The sequence below is a fragment of the Miniopterus natalensis genome, chromosome 12 (assembly GCF_054644295.1).
Source record: "Miniopterus natalensis isolate mMinNat1 chromosome 12, mMinNat1.hap1, whole genome shotgun sequence".
Classification (NCBI taxonomy): domain Eukaryota; kingdom Metazoa; phylum Chordata; class Mammalia; order Chiroptera; family Miniopteridae; genus Miniopterus; species Miniopterus natalensis.
This window is the reverse complement of record NC_142092.1, coordinates 53,607,682-53,629,200: the sequence shown is the minus strand read 5'-3', so window position 1 is coordinate 53,629,200 and position 21,519 is coordinate 53,607,682. Positions and strand designations below refer to the sequence as shown.

The following is a 21,519-nucleotide window of genomic DNA, read 5'->3' as shown; positions in this document are numbered from 1 at the left end:
AGTCTGATATTTAAATGCTAGTTTATATAATTGAGTACTCTTCCTTAAAACCACGAACTAGTATTCTGAGCTCTATATGGGTGTATTCTCCCTCTGAAACTAAATAATGATGGACTTTCCCAATATAAAATAAGTTTACAGAAAAACTGAGAGGACTTTAAAGTTTTTTTGGCTATTGGTTATTTACAAATTCTTTGTGAACATCACTGAATGAAAAAGTGGCAAATACATAATAGAAAACCTTGAACAGGATTAGTACACAAACACAAGTCTATATATAAGAGCCGAGTCCTCCATTAAATACAGACTACAAGAATGTGTGTGTATATACACAGTTTTTCTTTCTGCCACCAAGAATCTTGTATTTACAGGACTTCAAGCTGCACAATTATCTAAACAAATTTGAAAACCACTCTAATAGACTGACAAACCTTTGAAAATTATAAAATTATGAAATCAGAGTAGGAAAACCAAAGACCAGGATGGGGGTAAATGGAGGGGAGAGATACTTCGAAAGAGTATGTTGTGAAATTTCAGAACCAAGGTTTTAAGAACTAGGTTTGGTGTGCACAGACATGGAGAGGGAACTTTTTTTCCTGTTAAAACTTAGTACTTCAAGTTTATGATGTCAATAAATACAGAAAAAAAATAAATGAAAAAAAATAAATCGACTAACCTCAAATATTCCATACTGTGGTGGAAACAGAATAAAGCATTTATTGCACTAATTTCAATTAACCTATAAAGGTATTTTAGGTTTTAAAGCATCTTAAACTATCATCAATATATAGCAATCAACATATTTGAATTTCATTATATTAGATGCTATAGAGTGGCAGAATAAAGTAAACAAGTTCCTTGACATTGATCTGATTTTTTAAAAAACATTTTATAACAACTGCCAAAGCATAAATGTGAAGTAGTTTCTGAAAAACAAAAGAAATAATCACATAGTGCCTAATGTCTACATTTACCTGTTTGGCTTCTGTCTGAGCTTTACTCATGTCATTCTTACAGGCCATCATTTGACCAGCAAGAGTTGCTTCTGCTCCATCTTCATTACTGGACAGGCCAGCGGAAACAGCATTGAAGTGCTGCTGAGCGGAAGCCAAAGCTTCGGCGTCTTTATTACTTGCTTCTTGAAGGGTGTTCAGCCCATCTGTTATCTTTTTAACCTCTTTTTCCTTTGCTGCTAAAGTTTTAGAATCCTTGAGAGGAAGTAAGAGTTTCAGATTGGAAAGTATTATCTTTTAGGAGAAACATCTATTTTCTTACACACATGTACACTTACGTCATCAAATTTCACAGCAATTTGAAGTGGGCATGGTAACAAGGAAAATAATGTAACCATAACTTTAAATACTTGATTCCCATTTTAAAACTTACACTGTTTTTAGGATAAATGTGCCTCTTATCCTACTAGAAATAGCTTATGTTATAGTTGAATCTGGGCGATAATGAGCTAAAACAACACTGCAAATTTAAACCACTTGGGAAAAAAATCAGTTTCTAAATCTAAACATTTCTAATAATAGCTATCCTACACCAACCTTAAAAGTAGAGATTTTAGGGCTAAGAGCATGTATATAATTTTGTAGGCCCTGGCTGGGTAGTTCAGTTGGTTAGAACGTCATCCCAATAAGCCAAGGTTGCAGGCTTGATCCCAGTACATATGAGAATCAACCAATGAATAGGTAATGGAACAACAAATCGATGTTTCTCTCTCTCCCCCTTCCTCTCTCCCTAAAATCAATCAATAAATTAAAAAAAATATATTTATAAACTATTAAGGACCATAAAACTTAAGTATTAAATAATTGTGGGGACAGCATCACTTAACACCTCTCAAGTTGTATTAACCAGGTACCTAGCACTATGCAAGATACTAGCACTTAATTTTATATTTATTGTTTTATATAATTTTATATATGTTTACATGAAAATGACCAGAAATCAGGAATTTTGGCCCACCTGTTTAATTTATGATTAAATATTTATCAGAAGCTTACTATTTACCAGGTATTGTTTTAGACTCCTCAGGGAGCCTATATTTTAGGGTGGAAGACGTAGTAAGCAAACAATGCAAAACAAAGAGATGGAAAGTGATGGGGGCTATTATTTTAAGAGGAATAATGACAGAAGGTCTTTTTGTGATAACACTTGAACATGTTAGGAGTTAATATCCAAAATTTATAAAAAATATCCAATGTTTAATTTTTCAATTCAACACTGAAAACACAAGAAATCAATTAAGAAATGGGCAGAGAACCTGAATAGACAGTTCTTCAAAGAAGACATACAGATTGTCAATAGATATATGAAAAGATGCTCAATGTCACTAATCATCAGAGAAGTGCAGATTAAAACTGCAATGATTTATCACCTCACACTGTCAGACTGGCTATTATCAATAAATCAACACACAAATGTTGGCAAGGATGTTGAGGAAAGGGAACCCTTGTGCACTGTTGGCAGCACTTTCAGTTGGTGTGGCCACTATGAAAAACAGTATAGAGGGTCCTCGAAAAATTAAAAATAGAACTGCCATATGACCCACCAATCCCACTGCTGGGTATTCAAAGAAACCCAAAACACCAATAGGAAAAGATATGCACCCCATGCTCACTGCAGTATTATTTACGATAGCCAAAATATGAAAGCAACTTAAGTTTCCCTGGATAGAGGAATGTATAAAGATGTGGAACATATATAATGGAGTGTTACTCAACCATAAAAAAGAATGAGATGTTGCCATTTGCTACAACATGGATGGACCTAGAGGGTATTATGCTAAGTGAAATAAGTCAGATAAAGACAAATACCATATGGTTTCACTTATATGTGGAATCTAAAAAAAATAAAATACCGAGCACAAACAAAACCAAACAAATTCATAGTTGCCAGGTGGGAGGGGGGTTTGGAGGATGGCTAAAAAAGGTGAATGGATTAAGAAGTACAAATTGGCAGTTATAAAAATAGTCACAGGGATGCAGAGCATAAGGAGTTTAGTCAATAATATTGTCATAGCTATGTTTTGTGTCAGATGGGTAAAAGACTTTACTTCGAAGTTATACAAATGTCTGATCACTAAGCTGTACACCTGAGACAAATATTGTATGTCAATTATAATTTAAAAATTTTTTAAGAAGCAATACAAATAGTCCAACTAAAACAAGAAATGTCATGTTTCTGCTCAACCAACTCCAGTGGCTTCCCACATCACTAGAAATATAGGTCAAAGTCCTTCACATAGCCTTGTAAAACTACATGTAAACCTACATCCATTAGTTTTCTGCATTCCTACTTCTTAGTGCTAACCAACTGATGTCCTTGCTTTTCCAATACCTTAGGCCCTGGGGAAATTCCCATTCTTCCTGGAGCTCCTTTCCCCACAGCCTCCCAATTTATCTGCATGGCTCTCTGACCTCCTTTGGGTCTTTAAGGAGGTATCTATCACCCTCTCTGAGAGATATGAGATTTTCAGTGGCAACCCAACTTAAAAGCCCAAACTGCACCCCTCTCTCATATACTCCAAATCCTCTCCCCTGCTGCATTTTCTATCCACATCAGTTATCACATATAACGTGCTATATATTTCACTTTTCTTTTTCATCATTTTCCTCACTAGAATGAAGACTCATTTGTTCATTTTTGTCATTTTGTCCTTTGCTATATACTAGCAAAATAAATACACTTGGTCCACAGCAGACACTCAATAAATACTAGAGTGTATACTAGTAACATTAAATTATGCTTATTTGCTTACCTCAATCATATTTTTTTCTAGCTCTTTGCGTTTGTTCTCTTCACTCGTCAGATTGTTCTTCTTGAGATCAAAGGCACTTTGAGATTTAGTATTAACTCGCTGAGCTTCTGCAAGAGCATCTTCTAAGGACCGGAGTATGCCGCCAATTTCCTATAATCAAATGTACCCAATTCAACCAACAAACTTAAAATTTGTTCATGTCATCATTTTCCTACATGATTTCTATATGAATTATTTACTTTTTAGAAGATTAGTTTGACATGCCCAGTGAATCCTAAATATTTTATTTTCTTTAGTATTTGTTCAGAGTATGTCATCTATTTTTACATATATCTGACCTTATCTTTTCTTTTTTCCAACTCTTCTATTTCATGATTAAGTGCTTTTATTTTTTTATCATTCTCAGACAATTCCTCTTGAAGCTTTAGAATTTTATCCTGCATTTCATTTAACTCCTCAGCTGAGCGTTCTTTGGTATCTTCAGCCAGCAAAAACTGATAAGCAATATATAAACGACTCAAATGTTCTATCTCTCTCATTACTTTTTGATACTCCAAATAGGAAGATCTTTCCTGAAAGAGAAATCACCAATAAAGCATAACTCAAAAATTTGTATTTTTAAACAAATTTGAAAAGAATCAAACTACAGCAACATGTAAAAACTTTCCCATTACATAATAGATTTTGTCTTAGATGAAGTGATCAGAGATTATAAATTTTAGGAAACTTGAAATAACATCAGAACTCTGGCTTTTTAGATAGCATTATACCAAGTCTAGTAAATACTATGTGGCTATTTCTTCTAATACAGAACCAGGCATTTGGGATTAACCTGCAAAGATTATAGAGAAAATTTAATTATCTATTTCAATACCTTTCATTTCCCCAAATGCCTTCAAATAGTAGTTGTAGTGAATAGGTACTAGTATCCTAAAAGTTATTTACTCTACCAGTAAGGGTTACTAAGAGTGTTACATCTTTAAGAAATGATGTTCTGTTCAATTCTAATTATCCACAAAAAAATCTGTATTTCTCTTCAACAAAGTATTAAAATCTTTAATATCATGATCTGAGATTATCCAAAATCGTTATGACTTAATAGATATAAAGTACATGTTCTCTCTGAGTAGAAGGCTGAGTATGGGATAGCAACTCTAATTCTTTGTCTCATCCCAGAAGATAATTCCTAAGATGTAGTACACATTTCATCCCTATGTATATGATCTTGGATACATCACCAACTGCGACTCTAGCTGGCTGTTCTCACATATACAATATATACCTCTTTTAATTTTTGAATGGTTGGAGTAATTTCTTCTTCAAGTATCTGAAAAATAAAGAAAATCAAATTTTTCAGTATGTAAAATATCACTAAAAAATTTAGAAAGGAGTAGTAGTATAGAAGACTGGAAAACTGAACCAAGAGGTGAGATAGGGGGGACTTCCCTTTTTAGAGCAGAGGAATTGTAAATGCAAAATTACTCTCTTCTCTAAAAATGTTTTATATAAATTTAATTACCGTCTTAATTTCTTTCAGTTTAGCCTCCTTTTTTTCTATAGTTTTCTGGGCAGCTATTTTTTTGTATTCATACATCCTGGTTCCAGCTGCTTCTTCTATCATGGACAAAATCTATAAAGACAATTATATTAATGTTTTAAGAATCTAAGACAATAAGTCTCATTGGAATTTACATTAAGTATATCATTTAAAGCTTTGGCCTAAGCCTCTTATCAAAATAATGTACCAATTGAATTATAAAAGACAAGTACATAAAAATATACATATTAGTCATAACCCTCACATTCCAAAAACATTTCTGGCCTTCACCCCAATTCTAACATCAAACTTTATGCTATACCAAAGTTCCAAAGTACATTTCTTTTAAAACTGAAGCCAGTAATTCCTCACTTCTCTTTTCCTTTAAAAATACTAGTCTAAAAAAAGTAAAGGCTAACACCATTCAGCTTTCATTTTAGAAATTTCTACTTAAAATTGTCCCAAGTAAGACTTCAGCCATTTTGTGCCTACAAGGAGGAAGCATGGCACAACTATGCACCCCAACCATGCCACATGCTTCAAGAACTTGGGCAAGTAACTTAATTTTCTCTGTGCCTCAGTTTCTTCATCCATAGAGTACTGATAATATCTCATAGAATTGTTGAGAATTCTACAAAATAATTCACATGAAAGGCACTCTGAGAAAGGCAAATATTAATCAATTATAACTGTATAAGAAGGGCAATTTTGCCAGCACTCCCTTTTCAGAAGCTTCCACTCATCACCAATCCCTATCTCAAGAGGATTATTTCTCTGGAAATCGCTTGATTTCTATGTATTTGGCAGTTTCCAATTTAGAAGTTTTTCCTTAAGATGTTATCTAAAGAAAATAAGCATGCCCCACATTCAAACTAGATAGGTATTATCAATTATCAGTCTTATTAGCTTTTCTCAGTAACTACAGAGCTTGTGTTCTCCACAAAACATTCATTCCTTCATACCAATTCTTCTCAAGCAGGCTCCAAGAGAAAATAAGCCTTAATGCCCTAAGTAATCCATTGTATGTAATGAATTAATTTTATTCAATTCTTTTTCTGTAGGATTTTTCTATAGGGTTTAACTCTAACATGAAACACCGGTTGAGAAAGGCTGCTTTATACAGTCAAAATTTCTTTTAATATTGGACACATAAAACTCCTAGAAGAAAGCATAGGTGGTAAGCTCTTTGACATAACATCTTAGTGATGATTTTTTTGGATCTGACACCAAAAGCAAACATAACAAAAGCAAAACTTAACAAGTGGGACTACATCAAACTACAAAAAACTGCATAGCAAAGGAAACCATCAACAAAATGAAAAGATAACCTATGGAATGGGAGGAAATATTTGTAAATCATGTATCTGATAAGGGGTTAATATTCAAAGACATAGAGCACTCAATAGGGAAAAAAACCCAATCCAATTCACAAACGGGCAGAAAATGTGAACAGATATTTTTCCACAGAAGACCATATGGATGGACAACAGGTACATGGAAAGGAGCTCAACATTCCTTGTCATCAGGAAAATGTAAATCACAACTACAATAAGGTATAATCTCATACCTGTTAGGATGGCTATTATAAAAAAGACAAGAAATAACAAGTACTGGCAAGGACTTGGGGAAAGGGGAAACCGTGTGCATTGCTGGGAGTGTATACTGGTGTGGGCACTGTGGGAAAACATAGTTTGGAAGTTCCTCCAAAAATTAAAAATAGAACTACCACATGATCCAGCAATTGCATTTTTGAATATTTATCCAAAGGAAAGACACTAACTTGAAAATATATCTGCACCCCCATGTTCAATACAACATTGTTTACAAGAGCCAAGACATAGAAACACCTGTCCACTGACAGATAAATAAAAAAATGAGGTATACAGGCATTCCTTGCTTTACTGCACTTCACAGATTTTTTTTTTTACAAATTGAAGGCAAGACCCTCCACCAGCAAAAAGATCATGATTTATTTTATTGCAGTGGCCTGACACTAAACCTGCAATATCTCTGTATGTGTATGCCTGTATGTGTGTGTATATAAATATAAATATAAATATAAATATATATATACACACACACACACACACACACACACACAAGCACAAGCACATACACATACACAATGGAATGTAATTCATCAATTAAAAAAGGAAATCCTGCTGTTGTGACAACATGGATAGGACACTGAGGGCATTATGCTAAATAAAACAAGTCAGAGAAAGACAAATACTGTATAATCTCACTTATATTCTTTCTCAAAAAGAAAACAAAACCAAACTCATAAAGAGAACACACTGGTGGTTGACAGGGTTGGTAGAGACTGGAGGTGGGTCAATATGTGGCCAAAATGTATAAACTTCCAGTTGTAACATAAATAACTCATTGGGATATAATGTGCACCATGGTGACTCTAGTTAATAACATTGTATTTGAAAGTTGCTAAGAGAATAAATCTTAAAAATTCTCATCACAAGAAAAAAATTGTAACTGTGTGGTCATGTTAACGAGACTTAATGTAGTGATCACCTTGCAATATATACATATATTAAATCATTATGTTGTATACCTGAAACTAATACATCAATTATATTTCAACTAATAAAATAGTTTTTAAAAATCTGCTTAACAATGTCTCATGCTTTTTTTTATATATTCTCATTTAATTCTCAGAAAAGACCTGGGGTTAGGATTATTGACTCCAATTTATGGATTAAAAAACTAAAGCTCAGGCAGTTATGTTAAAAAACAAAAATAAAATAAAATATTGGGCAAATATAGAAAAAAACACACAGAACTCCTTTCTTTACTGATCATTCTTAACTAAATGTTTCCACAAACTTAATAATGGAAGAAAGTACATTAAAAAACTGATTATCTAGCCCGTCCGGGCGTGGCTCAGCAGTTGAGCATCAACCTAGGATCCAGGCGATCGGGGTTCAATTCCCGGTCAGGGCACATGCGCCGGTTGTGGGCTCGATCAATGACTCTCTCATCATTGATGTTTCTATCGCCCTCTCCTTTCCTCTCTCTGAAATCAATAAAGATATATTAAAAAAAATAATAAAAAAATTTGATTATCTAGAAGATTAAAACAATATGCATTATTACTATTTTTACTATCTATAACCTTATGTATAAAACAATACGCATTATTACTATTTTTATTATTCTTACCTCTGGAGGCTTCATATTCAATACTTTTGTGATTCGACCCTGAAAATAAAATGGCAAACTTACCATATTAACAAATTAAAGGAATACATGTTTATCTGCACTGAAGCTACTGTATTCTAATACATCAATCTTTTGAGAGGTCTTTCTTTTACATACATGAAAAATTTTGCTTTTATCTGAGACTGAAGGTATCTTATAATTCTACAATTTTGCTATTCACTTTCTTACTTACCAGTGATACAAATTACAGAAGTTATTAAACGATACAAAGTTAACTCTGACCATATTTCTGCAACAGTTAATACTAATGATATAGAATTCCCCAATTCTAAAACAGGTAAATCAATAAGTTTTAGCACAATTATTGAATATTTCTTGTGTGTTTTTTTTTAATGACAGACCTCCAAGATAATTTCTACAAATAGACTGCATACTTCTAGGACTTAAATAGGATAGTAAAATGTTTTCTTTCAAGCCAGAAAAGCATCACAATCATTCAGTGTCAGAAAAGGACAAAGCCCTGAAAAAGCTGCTATCCAACTCTCAGAGAATATTACTTAAGATTTAGTTTCATTTGAAGTACATTTTCAGTTTTTAGGTTGTGATGTAGTGAAAACAATTTTATTTTGTCCCATCATGATCCTGACATTGACCTTGCCATAACTTTGTCAAAGGATAGCTGATGGGTCAAGTGAGACGATATAAGGGCAAGATAACATTAGTACTTATTTTTCATTTGAATAAGTCTCTAACAAAGAAAATATTTAAAATTTAGTATTTAAAATAATACTTTAATCCAATATTTTAAAAGGATATACTAAGACAATATTTAAAATTTTTTTTATAATAAGGGTGTATTGTTCTTGTAGTAAATAACAAAGCCAAGGAAAATTACTTGTTGATGTTTTTTTAAAATTCAAATGTGTACAACATGTTAGAATATATCAGTACAAATAACTAACCCCTCTTTCTTACCAGGTTGCCAAACACCAGCATAATAGTAAGTGAAAAAAATGGAACATCCAAAAAGAAGCCCTTCTCCTATTATAACAATTTAAAAATAAAAGATGTCAAAACCATTATGAAAGAGATAAAAGGATCACAAACAAAATACCTGCATGATGAGAAAGTGAGGGTTGTTAACGTTAAGGCCAACAGAACAAAAGAGATCCTGTACTCTGGTATTGTTTGCATTTACTCCATTGATTAAATATTTATTTCTGCCACCAATGACCACCTAAAAAGGGAAATATTTTTAAAAAATAAACGCACACCTTGAACTAAGATGATAAATTCCCAAATATGTTACCTTGCATTTGTTTGTTTTGCCCAACTAATGATAAACAGAACCAGTCCAGAGCAAGCTATGGAGGGAATGTGATCTGGTCAAGAAGTATACGGGATTGAGTCAGGACGACTGGCTTCTAATCCAGGGCCTTTTACTAACCAGTTACGTAACCATGCACAAGTCTCCCAACGTCCCTCCACTGGACTGGGTCTCTAAGGTCACTTCTAGCTTTGTTTCCAAGTATGTGTAAAATGTATTTTTTATCCCTGACCACCCTCTTTCCACACTGAGGTTAACCCCTCTTCCTCCCTCTTTTTCATTTCCAAAGAAACAGAAGTCAGATACAAAAAACTAAAGCAGTTTGGTATCAGTCCTTGACAAGATTCTAAAAGGGATTAGTAACTATGGTTCAAGAATGAAGCATGGCTGCGTGCTTATAATAATAGGTGACTTCAAATCCCTTTCAATCCTCATGGTAAATGGTAAGATTTGCATGGTCAAATTTTAGCACAGGAAGATATTCTTAAGGAATCTATTCAGTATTCAATGCATAGATTTCTCTCATACACTTTCTCTCTCCGGCAAAGTCATACCACCAAAAGCCAGGGCAGACATGCATATTCCTAGGTATCCAAATATTTAACAGTCACTCACCTGCCTTGTTACTGTAATTTCATCATGAACTTCAAATCCTAAAGGACTTTGCTTTTTGTCAGAATTGTCAAAGGTGATTGAGACTGAGGCTTTAGTAATACCAGCCTGCCCATTTTTGTAAACTAAATCTTGTAAATTAGAAGCCCGAACCTAAAATAAAAAAGTTTATCAATTACAAAACCCCATATTGCACAAAATGGAACTAAAAATGGGTTTCTTGATGCCAGAAAATCACCCAAGCAGTATTATCCATGAAGTAATCAAGGACAGGAGGGTACATTTACAGGCAAGGAAAATGGTAACAACCTGAAATGAATGCATTTTTCATAGGACTTTTTCAACCTTGAATTGAATTGTTTTCTACTCATTTCTTAACAAAAGTTCATTTAAAAGTTTTAAGGCTATAGAGCATCTAAGAATTTCACTAGTTGTCCAATCCCATGGTGAGATCCTGAAAAGGCATTCTAATACTAGGGGGGCTGGGGAGAGGGGTGACTACAGGCTCCAGAACCAGACGGCCTTAGACCAGGAGCACTTGAGTCTGAGTGTTGCTCCAAACAGCACAAGAGGATGAACCTTATGCGACCCATCTAAGTTTCTATTTTCTCACCTTAAAAATGGGAGTAATAATCCCTACCTTTAAGGGACTGCAGTGAGGTGTAAGATAATTCACGTAAACTAAAAAAATGCAAATACTGGTAACAGTTTCCGAGTTCAATGAGGATTAACTTTAGATTGCCCAAACTTAAATTCGGGTAAATCAGAAAGTTTCCATTTTACCTGGGACAGGTTGGAGATGCCCAGCAAAAAGCAGATGGAGTCCAGTATGTTGGATTTCCCACTGCCGTTCAAACCAGTGATGGCATTGAAGAGGGGATCAAAACCATTGACTTCAGTCCTCTGAGCATAGGACTTGAATCCTTCGAGAATGATGGACTTAATATGCATTTTCACTACTGGCCTGGACAGGGAAACCTTCGCTGGCAATCAAACAGGCCTCAAAGCGGTTCTATAGACAACAGAAACAACACAGAAGTGGAACGGAGACCTGGAGTCATACACAATGAACGCAAAAGACTAAAACAGAAGAGAGGCAGCTCAACAGAAGTAAAACAGCGACTTGCCAAGCCAAGCTGCTTCCTCTCATGTAAAGATCTCTCTCCAACTTTAAAACATACAAGGGCCAGTCGTTACCTGCGGGTTAAACAAACCATTAACTCAACCTGGAAGTCCACTGCTTACTTTTCCAGGCTCCTGCGCCACCGTTACAGCGCCCCAGCTGACAGGTCACTGACTGCTTCGCACGCCCTCCCTCGCCCTGCCCAGCGTCCTCCCAGCACCCGCAGGGCCCGCGCTCCCCCGCCGCTCAGCCTCGGCCGACGCCCCCTCACTTCTCCACAGACAAGAGCGCCTCTGCCCAGGCCCCTGCTCTGCTCTCCTTCCCCTTCAATGAACTTAAAGGCGACGCTAAACAGTATTTACTCCTCTATCCAATCTATCACAACCCAAGTTCTGAAGGATCTTCGCCGACATCCCCACTGTGCGCCCAAACAGCGCCTGACTCCAGGGCGGGTGGGATGGGGGTGGCGACAGAAAATTTTTATTAAATACAAGATTCCCACGTATTCTCCAGCCTCTTGCCTTCACTCAGGCTGTTCCCTCGCCTCCCCGGGCCTGTCAACACTCCCTCGCCCTACTCCAAGAATGGACAGGAACTGGCCGTTCTGCCAGGAACCCTTTAGGGCTGATTTTAGTCTCAGGTCCCTTCTAGCCACTACTCACCCCCTCCCCAGCCCGCGGCCCCCAACTCCGAGCCGGATCCCCAGGCTAGGCCAACCGGACGCGCGCGCCCCCGCCTCAGCGCTGCGTCCAGCCGCCCGGGCTCGAGGGCCCCCCAAACGCTCTTACTGGTCTCAAGGGCGGAGAGCGGGCCAAGCTGGCCCGGCTTCGGGCGCTACAGAGCGGACCCCACCATGCCGGCGACTGCACTCACCCCGGGCTCTGCAACCCTGCCGGAAATATTTATACCTTTGAATTTCGGCGCGAGCAAAGGACCCCATCTCCAGGGCCTAGTTCATTGGCTGGTGCCTAGGAGATGCCTGACTTAGGGGATTCCATTTTTCCTTCCCATCGAACCACCAAAGTGACAGGGAGACAGGGAAGAGAGTCACGACAACGCCAGCTCCGGGGACGCGAAGGCTCGGGCCTGCGGAATAAGGGAGCAGGTAGCATGTGTTGAGGTCGGCGTCCGGCACGCCTCGGGCAGCCCCTCACCTCAGCCTCGGGGCCTCGAGCTCCGCGGGCCCCGCCCCATCTCGGGCGCCTCCAGGCAGCCGGGCGCCTTCTGGAGACCCCGCCCCCTCGCGGGCTCGCTGGGCTCGCTGGGCTCGCTGGGCTCGCTGGGCTCGCTGGGCTCGCTCGGTGTCGGTGGCTGATGTCTCCTCAGAGCGACGGGGACCGGGAGCCTGGGAGCCTCAGAATCTCCCCGGTTGGCTCAGAGTCCTTAGAAACGGAAACTGAAACTTGTGGCCGGGGAGGCGCCGGCCTCCCGCCGACTCCGGGTCGCGTCCTGGCTCCGCCCCTCGCCTGCGGGTCCCGGCAGCCCGCCCGTCTCGGGTTTCCGGTCCCGACCGGACGACTCCGCGGGTTACCCCGGCCCGCGCTGGGCCTCGTGGAGAAACCGTGTGGGCGGCTGGCGGGACCAGCAGGCGTCCCCGCCTTGCCCGGGAAAGCTCGCCCTTCGCGCGCGGTGGAGCTAACATAACACTCCAGAGAACTTTTTTGGAAACATCCTACGGCAGCTGACCTTCGTTGAGCGCTGTGGGCCAGGCTGGGCGCCCAGGGCTTCACCAGGCCTCGCAGCATCCCCGTGAAACCGCGGTCCTGTTCTGTTTACACAGGAGCAGAGAGTCACGAACGTGAAACAACTTACTCCAAGGGGTCAGGGGCTCGCGGGGGCTTGTTCCCCGGCAGTCTTACGGATTTTGTCGCGTCCCTCTAAGTTCCCGAGTCCAGTGCTGCTGGTAGCAGGTCCTGTTACCGTTACCTGTTGGTGTGTATGGTTTTTCCTAAAAAACCAACCTGGCCGTTTACTCCCAGGTGAGCGCGCTGATGCCCACGAGCGGCGCGGCGCTCCCCGAGGCTGGGAGACGGTGGATTCCAGGCGGGGTGCTCCCCCTGAGGCGGGGCAGACGGTGGATTTCAGGCGGGGTGCTCCCCCCTGAGGCAGGGCAGACGGTGGATTTCGGGGGGGTGCTCCCCCTGAGGTGGGGCAGACGGTGGATTCCAGGGAGGGTGCTCCCCCAGAGGCGGGGCAGACGGTGGATTTCAGGCGGGGTGCTCCCCCCTGAGGCAGGGCAGACGGTGGATTTCGGGGGGGTGCTCCCCCTGAGGTGGGGCAGACGGTGGATTCCAGGGAGGGTGCTCCCCCAGAGGCGGGGCAGACGGTGGATTCCAGGGGGGTGCTCCCCCTGAGGCGGGGCAGACGGTGGATTCCAGGCCGTCGCTCAGGCGCTGCCCTGGCCCCAGCGGCTCGGCCGCGTTGACACCAGTCTCACCACCCAGAAGGGGCCTCTGTTTTGAAATTCTTTCTCTACCCAAGAGAGGAAAATAAGTTTTCCGTGGGGCTTTTTTTTTTTTTTTTGGTGGTGATGGGGGCGGAGGGGTGTTTAAGAAAGAAATCATCTGTTTACTCTCCTATCTCACCCCTCCCGTAACGTCGGGCATCGCAGCCTTGACTCCAGTTTAGTTCAGTTATTATTGTGGACCCGCGTCCCACTCACTCCATAGCTGTTCGCTTGCATTGATTCTAGTCAATCTTACTATATTTATTTTCCATTATGTCCCCCTCATCCCTGTGAATAAAGAATTTTAATTTGCCAACTAATTCTAATGTGAATTTTAAGTTGTGAGGCAGTTCTTTGGGGTGAAAATACAAGTGTTAGGACAGGTATTAATTAGCCTTTGCACTCATTTAATAAGTTAATGACTAGCTGATATATTTAAGGTAAATGCACAACGCATAGGCAAATGCACTTTTGCCGGATAAAGATTCCTGGGTAGTTATAAGAATATTCACATGTAACTACTCCCACCAAAAGTATTTATTAAAATGAAAATTGCTTATAGAGGGAGAGATGATAAATTTTAGTGCATGTCAGAAACACTAAGGGCCTGTTCATAGGGATGGACTTGAGGAAACCACTAATGGCTGAGTTGTAACTCTGCCTCCCCAGATCACAGGAAAGGACAGACCAAGGCACTGATGCCCCCTAATTCGGAGAGGGAAGGGCTGTCAGGTAGACGCAGTCTAGAGCACTGTTCTTATTTTATCACCATGGATCAAAAGCTTTTGAAAGCTTCAATTCTGGCAGGACGTGCAAGGCAGCTGCACCAGCAAGAATATCATTAAATTCATAAAGTGGGACCTAGGAAAAAGATTTAGTCTCCTCCAGGGACCCTCTTTCTCAGGGGCACTTTCCAAAATTTGGAGTCCTAAAGTCGCTTTTTTAGGGAACGGAGTGAATCCTCTCTCCCTGGAACTTGAGACAGGAGGGGAAAAAAGGAAAGGACTTCACTGTAGAAATAAGGTTGATTCAATTTGTTGAGATTAATTTTGGCTGTAAGGGGATGAATTGATAATGACAGGAAGTTCGTACTGTAAAACTGTATTGAATAGCTGCGCGTTTTGAATACACCAAGTATAACCTGTCTGACGAACCTGGAAAAAAATGCAGCTGAGAAAATGAGGGCGAGAAAGGGAGGTGGTGACAGCCCTTCGCCTGTGGGATCTGGTTAGACCCATTCATTTTCATTTCAATGGCAATACTGTTTTCAGTACTACATGTTCTGTTTGGTTCTTTGTGAAATCCACCTGTTTTTTCATTATTTTGCATCTTTAATCAAATTAAATATCTATTTTTATCTGCTCTTTCAGGTACTATTATTTCCAGCTTTTGAGCTCCTAACTCTGTTACATTTGCTGACTCTCGCTCATAGTGATTTATTTCCTCCTGTGGTGCTGTTCTGGGATGGGGTTGTTTTGTAGCAGTTATGTATTTGCTTCTGCCAGAGTTCTCTGGCTCTTAAAGATCGGGGAGCACTGGTAAATGATTATTTCTGTTTGTGGTTCCTGAATTATGCAAATACTGTAAACTTATATCAGTTGCAAGCCTGAGAATTTCCTGTTTATTGTTGCTTTCTGTTATTGAGCATGGTATGTAGTTAACATAACAATAATCATATTTTACTCAGTATATCTATGAGTTTTTAAAAGGAAGTTCAGTCAACTATGTTGGAGGAGGTCTTCTTATTTACTTTTTATGAAAAACATCAGTGATCTTTGTTTTACTCCTGCCAAGCCTTTTTTTCGGATCCCCACAGTCCATATTTAAAGTAGCTTTTCTAAAGAAATCTAGTACCAGGTCTTAAGAAAATATTTTTAGTCACTACTCATAAAATCCAGTCTCTTCTTACTTATCTCATATTTGTTCTTTCAGTTTTTTTCAGCTCTCCTTGACTTTTATCACCTCTGTGCTGGTTCATAATCAAAGCTACTCATCTCATCTCTCTTCTGCTTTGCCACATCCCTTCCCTTATGGGGGTCATTACTGGCTTCTCTTTCTCAAATAGCCTTCTCATTCCATTGTTCTCCCTGCCATCATGGTGGCTTATTATCTTTTATTTTAAATCCATACACATCTGCTTGATCTTCTATTGGTTCCCTTTATTACAAACTCATTTTTCACTAAACTCAAAAAGACTTCATTCAGACTTTTTTCCACAAAATCTGCTGCTTCTGTAATTAATGCTTCTTTACCAGTTACATCATCCTACAGTCCTCTATGGTCACAGTCTTCAAATTCTGATTTAAATTCCTACTTCAACAATACTTATTAGCCACCCGTCTCTGCCCTCTCTAAAGGTCCAGTCTACAAAATATCTGTTTCTATATCAGAAATATGATATCTCTTCACTCTGTATAAACCCTTAGTGAAAACTGCCTACAGAATTAATTCTAACCTCTATAAGGTGGCATGCCTGGCCTTTCACAATGTATTCTCAGCCTACTTTCCCAGACTTATCTCTTGCTGTTTTGCTGTTTACTGCTGTGCACCAAGCACTCACCAATGATAAGATAAACTGTGTTAGCTAAGGTTGTTAATGAATAGAAGAATGAATGAATGAATTCAGTAAGCATTTATAGAATACATACCTTATGCTAAGAATTGTGTTAGGTGCTGGGATACCAAGATAAGTAAGATACAGACCTGTCCAAAAGGAGTCTACAGTTGAGTAGAGATGACACATATAAAGACATGACCAGAGCAAGAGAATAGTGAAAGGTATAAATAGAAAAGCTCGCACAGGCAAGGACATAGAAAATAAACAATATATGAGGCAAGAAGTAGCAAGATTTAGTATAGGAGATGCTCAGGAGCCAGACTAAGGAGCATTTTTTGTGCCATCTGAAAGAGCTTTTTGTCATCCCTGTGTCTTTGCACATGCTGAACTTGAAATGATCATCCCCTCTCCCTATCTCTTTGCCATGTGTATTTCTATTTATATTTCAAACCCCGAATCTGACCTATTTTTTGCAACCTCTTCTGTAACCCCTTAATCCTTTATCCAGGTTTTTTTTTTTGTTTTTTTTTTTAATAATATATCTTTATTGATTTCAGAGAGGAAGGGAAAGGGGGAGAGAGAGAGAGAAACATCAATGATGAGAGAGTCATTGATTGGCTGCTTCCTGCATGACCTCTGCTGGGGATCGAGCCCACAACCCAGGCATATGCCCTGACTGGGGATCGAACCACGGTCCCCTGGATCCTAGATCAATGCTCAACTGCTGAGCCACGTCCAGCTGGCTATCCAGATTTTTCTTCTGACCTCTATTCCTTTGTGACATACCTCAGTACCTAGACATAGTATACAATAAATATTCTTTGAATATGAATAAGTTTTAGGGGGTTCATTTGCTGCTTTCTGGTTAAGGTAAAGGCAAATAGATTCAAAATAGAAAGCACTGCTATAGGGAGTGAATTCTTAGTGTAGAAGCAATGTCCCACTAGTAATAAATGCTATAACAGGTTAAAAGGTAGATTGGTAAATGTTTATAAAAAAGCTGATGGGTTGTAGAAGTGCTGGGCTGAGGGAACAGGAGAAAATGTTAATAGTGCTGGTTGGTGGCATCTTTTTTTTTTAATACAAAGAAATGTTGCCAACACTTCTGCTTGTACGACTAATTGGGAGTAATTCTTATTTTGTATATTTTTTATTGGTTAATGGGATCTAGGAGTGCAATAACCTGGTGAGAATTTCTCTGCAAATGGCAATCAAATTAGTCTTATTCATGAAGCTCATAAATAAGCTATCATTTAACATTTTATGTCTAGGGAAACAAAACTAGGGCCATGCTGTTGAAGTGGATAAAGGAATTTAACAGAACACTGGGGGGTTTATAGCAGATTTATGATAAAGATACATTCTAACTGGAACCGTAATTGTGATTTAAATTACAGGTCAAGCTGTGCAATGTATTTCTTTCTAGGGGAAAATCTTTGGGGAGACAGAGTGTGTTTGTTTAAAGAAGAAACAGAAAGCAAATGAGAAAACATTGCATTTTCAGTTTTCCTTTTAGAATTTCAAGCTCCTTTTAGCCAAATTGCCCCTGAGCTCCTGATGATGGCTGTGGTGAATTTCTTTGTTTCATTTCTTTGTGTTCTTCTCACCCTCTGTTCCAGAGCAGTTATTTCACTTGACAGTAACAAAAAGATGTAAGCAGCCTATCTGCCAACAGACTAATATGGAAACCAGAGATAAGGTATTCTCCACCTTTCAAGAGTTATGACATCTAGGCTGACTCACATAAAATCAGCAGGTTCTGCAATTGGAAGAACCCTTGAAAAATAATTCATTTTCCAGTTGGGAAATTAAGGCTTCCAGTGATTTTTCCTAAATTTACTCTTTAACTCAAGTAAATTAAGGAAGGTCTAATGAGGTAGTAAAATATATGTATGAATAATTGTAATTCAAAGTATAAAGAAATTGCTTCCCTGTAAAATAAAAATTAAAATAATCAGATAGAGCTTTCCTCTGTAGGGAGGATTCTACTGGGGAAAGACCAGTTAGACCTGACAGCCCAGGCTCTTACTCTCTGACATCTCCCTCTCCCTCAGGGAAATCCCTAAGTGCCACCACTGCCACCATGCAGCATGCAGCCATGGATGGGGTGGGAATGGGAACAGAAGGCCCGAGCAGGAACTGAAATGATCTGCTTTCCCTTTAAGGCTCTGAAACAAGGCCAAGTCAAGAATGAACCATTTAAACAACTCTTCACTAAAACTTCAGGAACAATAATGGGAGAACAGACCATAGAAAATAGTGGTACCTCGGTTTTTGAACGTTTCAGAACTCACGCGGTCTTCAGGAATGGATTACACTTGAAAACCGAGGTACCACAGTATGGTGAAAAGTGAGAAGCAGCTAGCTTACATGACTAGCAATGAGATACCCGGGCCTCACAGGCCTAGTGTCATCTGTGTGGGACCCAGAGAAATGGCACTGGAGTGTCCTATTCGAATCCCTCCTGTTTTCCCTCCACGCCTACCATCTTCCATCTTAGTTTCTCTACGCTGCACATCTGAGGAGTAACCCCATAGTCGCCCACTTAGAGGAACTTTTCCTCATACAAAGCAAACTCATAACAGAATTGGTGGAAAGTGCCAAGAAAGTCCACAAGAATAAAAAACATCATGGCTGGAATTAGCATCAAGAGATACTTCCTGGAGGATTAATAAGCTTTTGACAGTTGGAGATAGGGAAACAGTCCAAGTGGACAGAACATGTGGACAAAATCTAAGAGAATAGTTTTGACAGGAGGCAACCTGGAACAGACTTCCAATGATTTCATTAGACATTGACACTGCTCCGGCAATGGAAGTGTGTGGTAACACACAGTCCCCCCGGGAGCAAGGCACAAGATCCTCCGGTTGCCAGGTGTGTTGGTTGTTGGCGGCTCACTTCCCAGGCATTGCCATCCACTGAAGGACGCTGCCAGGCTGAAAATCACACCTCCTCTTCTGTGTTCGCCCATACCCAATGACTGACTGGTTGATGCAGGGACACAAAAGCCCGTTTCCTTTAACCAGGACAACTATACAGGACCATCTAACCTGAGCTCCCATACCATCAGCTGAGGCCTTGGGACTGCATCACACTTTGGCTTCTTCCTGTGGCCAGTTCTGTTTGCTGCACTGGGTCCCAGGTGTTCTGGACAGCATTCCCCATAAACCAGCATACAAAGCTCTCTCTCAGTCCATTCTCTGGGGAACCCACCCAAGACAACTCCAGTTACAGCTTGAGATGCTATAGGCTATTTTAACACAAATTAACTTAAACTTTGGAGAGCCTGAAGAGTACATATGATTCAGTCATTAGAAGTGCTAACTTGTGGTCTCTATGGTACCAAGTTGGTATCTCAAGTTAAGTGCTGAATTACTAAACTAATTTATATTCCAATGACAAAGAACTAGAAAGAAGAAAAATCTTACCTGAGTTGTGATTCTTCTGTTCTCAGTCTTTGTCAAACTCATCAATCAGTTCTGGCCACTAGGTTTCAGGGAGACTGTGTTGAAGGCTCTATCAGGAAGTCATGCTCTGAGAAAAACAAACATATATATCAAGGGCTTAAAAATCAACAACAGTTTATTTCTTGTTCATGCTACTTATCCATTACAGGTCAGCAGGGGGAGGAGGCATTTCGGCTTATCAGTCTAATGGAGCAACAACTATGTAGAACCTTGTAGATCCTTCCAGAGGGAACAAGAGCTCTGGAAGGGTCTGGAACCAGAATTTAAAACACCCCATCCAAAATGGCACACATTGCTTACAATTCACAACAACGATTTACCACAAGGGGCTCAGGAAGTGCCATCCCAAAATGTGCCTGGAAATGCATGGTGGGGGGAAGGAGGGCTGGACTACTTGATAGGCTGTACTAATAAAGAACTGGGGGGGAGGGGAGGGACTTGGAATCCAGAAAAAAAAAGTTAAGAAAAGAAAAATCAGGTTAAATAGGTAGTTAAATCCTCAATTTTCAATTAAATAAAAAGCTTAGTAGTAAGTAATCATTACTCCTTTACCCTTCAAATCATATTTGTACTGTTTAGATTTTGTATTTATCTCTTTTATAAACGTGGTTGCTACTTTCTATTTTCAAAGTGCTGTGATTTCTCTTGAAGCACAGCTACGAAAACATCTTGTTTTTCTTTAAAAGCACCTATCTAGTTGGAGATCAGTGCATTCAAAGTGTATAGCGGAGAGAACAGAAAGGGGACAGGGCAATGTGCAGTGAGCGTAAGGGAATCATTAAGTGCCAAGTTTCCATGTTTGAAGCTGGAGTGAACAAAATTGTGTTCCTACAAGAATACTTGAAAATACCCTCTGATTTGTGCTGTTCAGAAGGGCTGGGTAAGCAAAAGTGAATGTTACATTATTGCTTTTAAGTATTTTTTGATTCCTATTTCCCACTCCCATTCTAGACCCTGCTATTTATATTTAAATTGTTTTTTTCCACAGATAGTGCCACAAATCTTTATGTGGTTAGGATAAATTATTATGAACCGAAAGCTGATATCACTGCACCTTGAAATCAGGAGCCAGGCTTTTTTTGGTATTCTTTCTGTACACTCTCCTTCAAGTTAATGATGATTTATGGTGATAATTAAAATAAATTGCACCTCTAATGCCTCATATAGCTTATAAAGCAAGTTTATATAGACTATTAACATTATTTCTACAATATGAGGTTGGTTCAGGAAGTTTTAATAAAATTATTTCCATATCATAGATAGAGAAATTGAGGTTGAAAAAAGTAAAATAATTTAATTATATTTGTGCTTATTTATAGTTGTGAGCATACCACCTTAAAACAGTGGCTTAAAATAATAGCACTCATTCGTTTTGCTCACCTGAGGGTTAGCTAGGCTCAGCTTGTGGTCTGTCATGCAGTTGCCATCAAGTGATGGCCGGAGCTGAGGTCACTCCGAGGCTTCACTCACATGTGTGATGCCTGGGATGGGAAGTCTCAAACATCTG

The 21,519-nt window shown here is 39.4% G+C and overlaps 1 protein-coding gene across 1 annotated transcript in view; it reads right to left on the bottom strand.

The window, feature by feature from the left end:
- Positions 1-11,524, bottom strand: part of SMC2 (structural maintenance of chromosomes 2) — a 39,520-nt gene extending 27,996 nt beyond the window's left edge. The window contains exons 1-9 of the mRNA XM_016224995.2: positions 11,203-11,524; positions 10,423-10,572; positions 9,595-9,717; positions 8,481-8,519; positions 5,286-5,396; positions 5,049-5,093; positions 4,105-4,338; positions 3,767-3,916; positions 975-1,208 (exon numbers count right to left, since the gene is read on the bottom strand). Of these exons, the coding sequence (XP_016080481.1) occupies positions 975-1,208; positions 3,767-3,916; positions 4,105-4,338; positions 5,049-5,093; positions 5,286-5,396; positions 8,481-8,519; positions 9,595-9,717; positions 10,423-10,572; positions 11,203-11,370 (1,254 nt within the window). The 5' untranslated portion in view covers positions 11,371-11,524. The remainder of the gene's footprint in view (positions 1-974; positions 1,209-3,766; positions 3,917-4,104; positions 4,339-5,048; positions 5,094-5,285; positions 5,397-8,480; positions 8,520-9,594; positions 9,718-10,422; positions 10,573-11,202) is intronic.
- Positions 11,525-21,519: the final 9,995 nt, after the last annotated feature.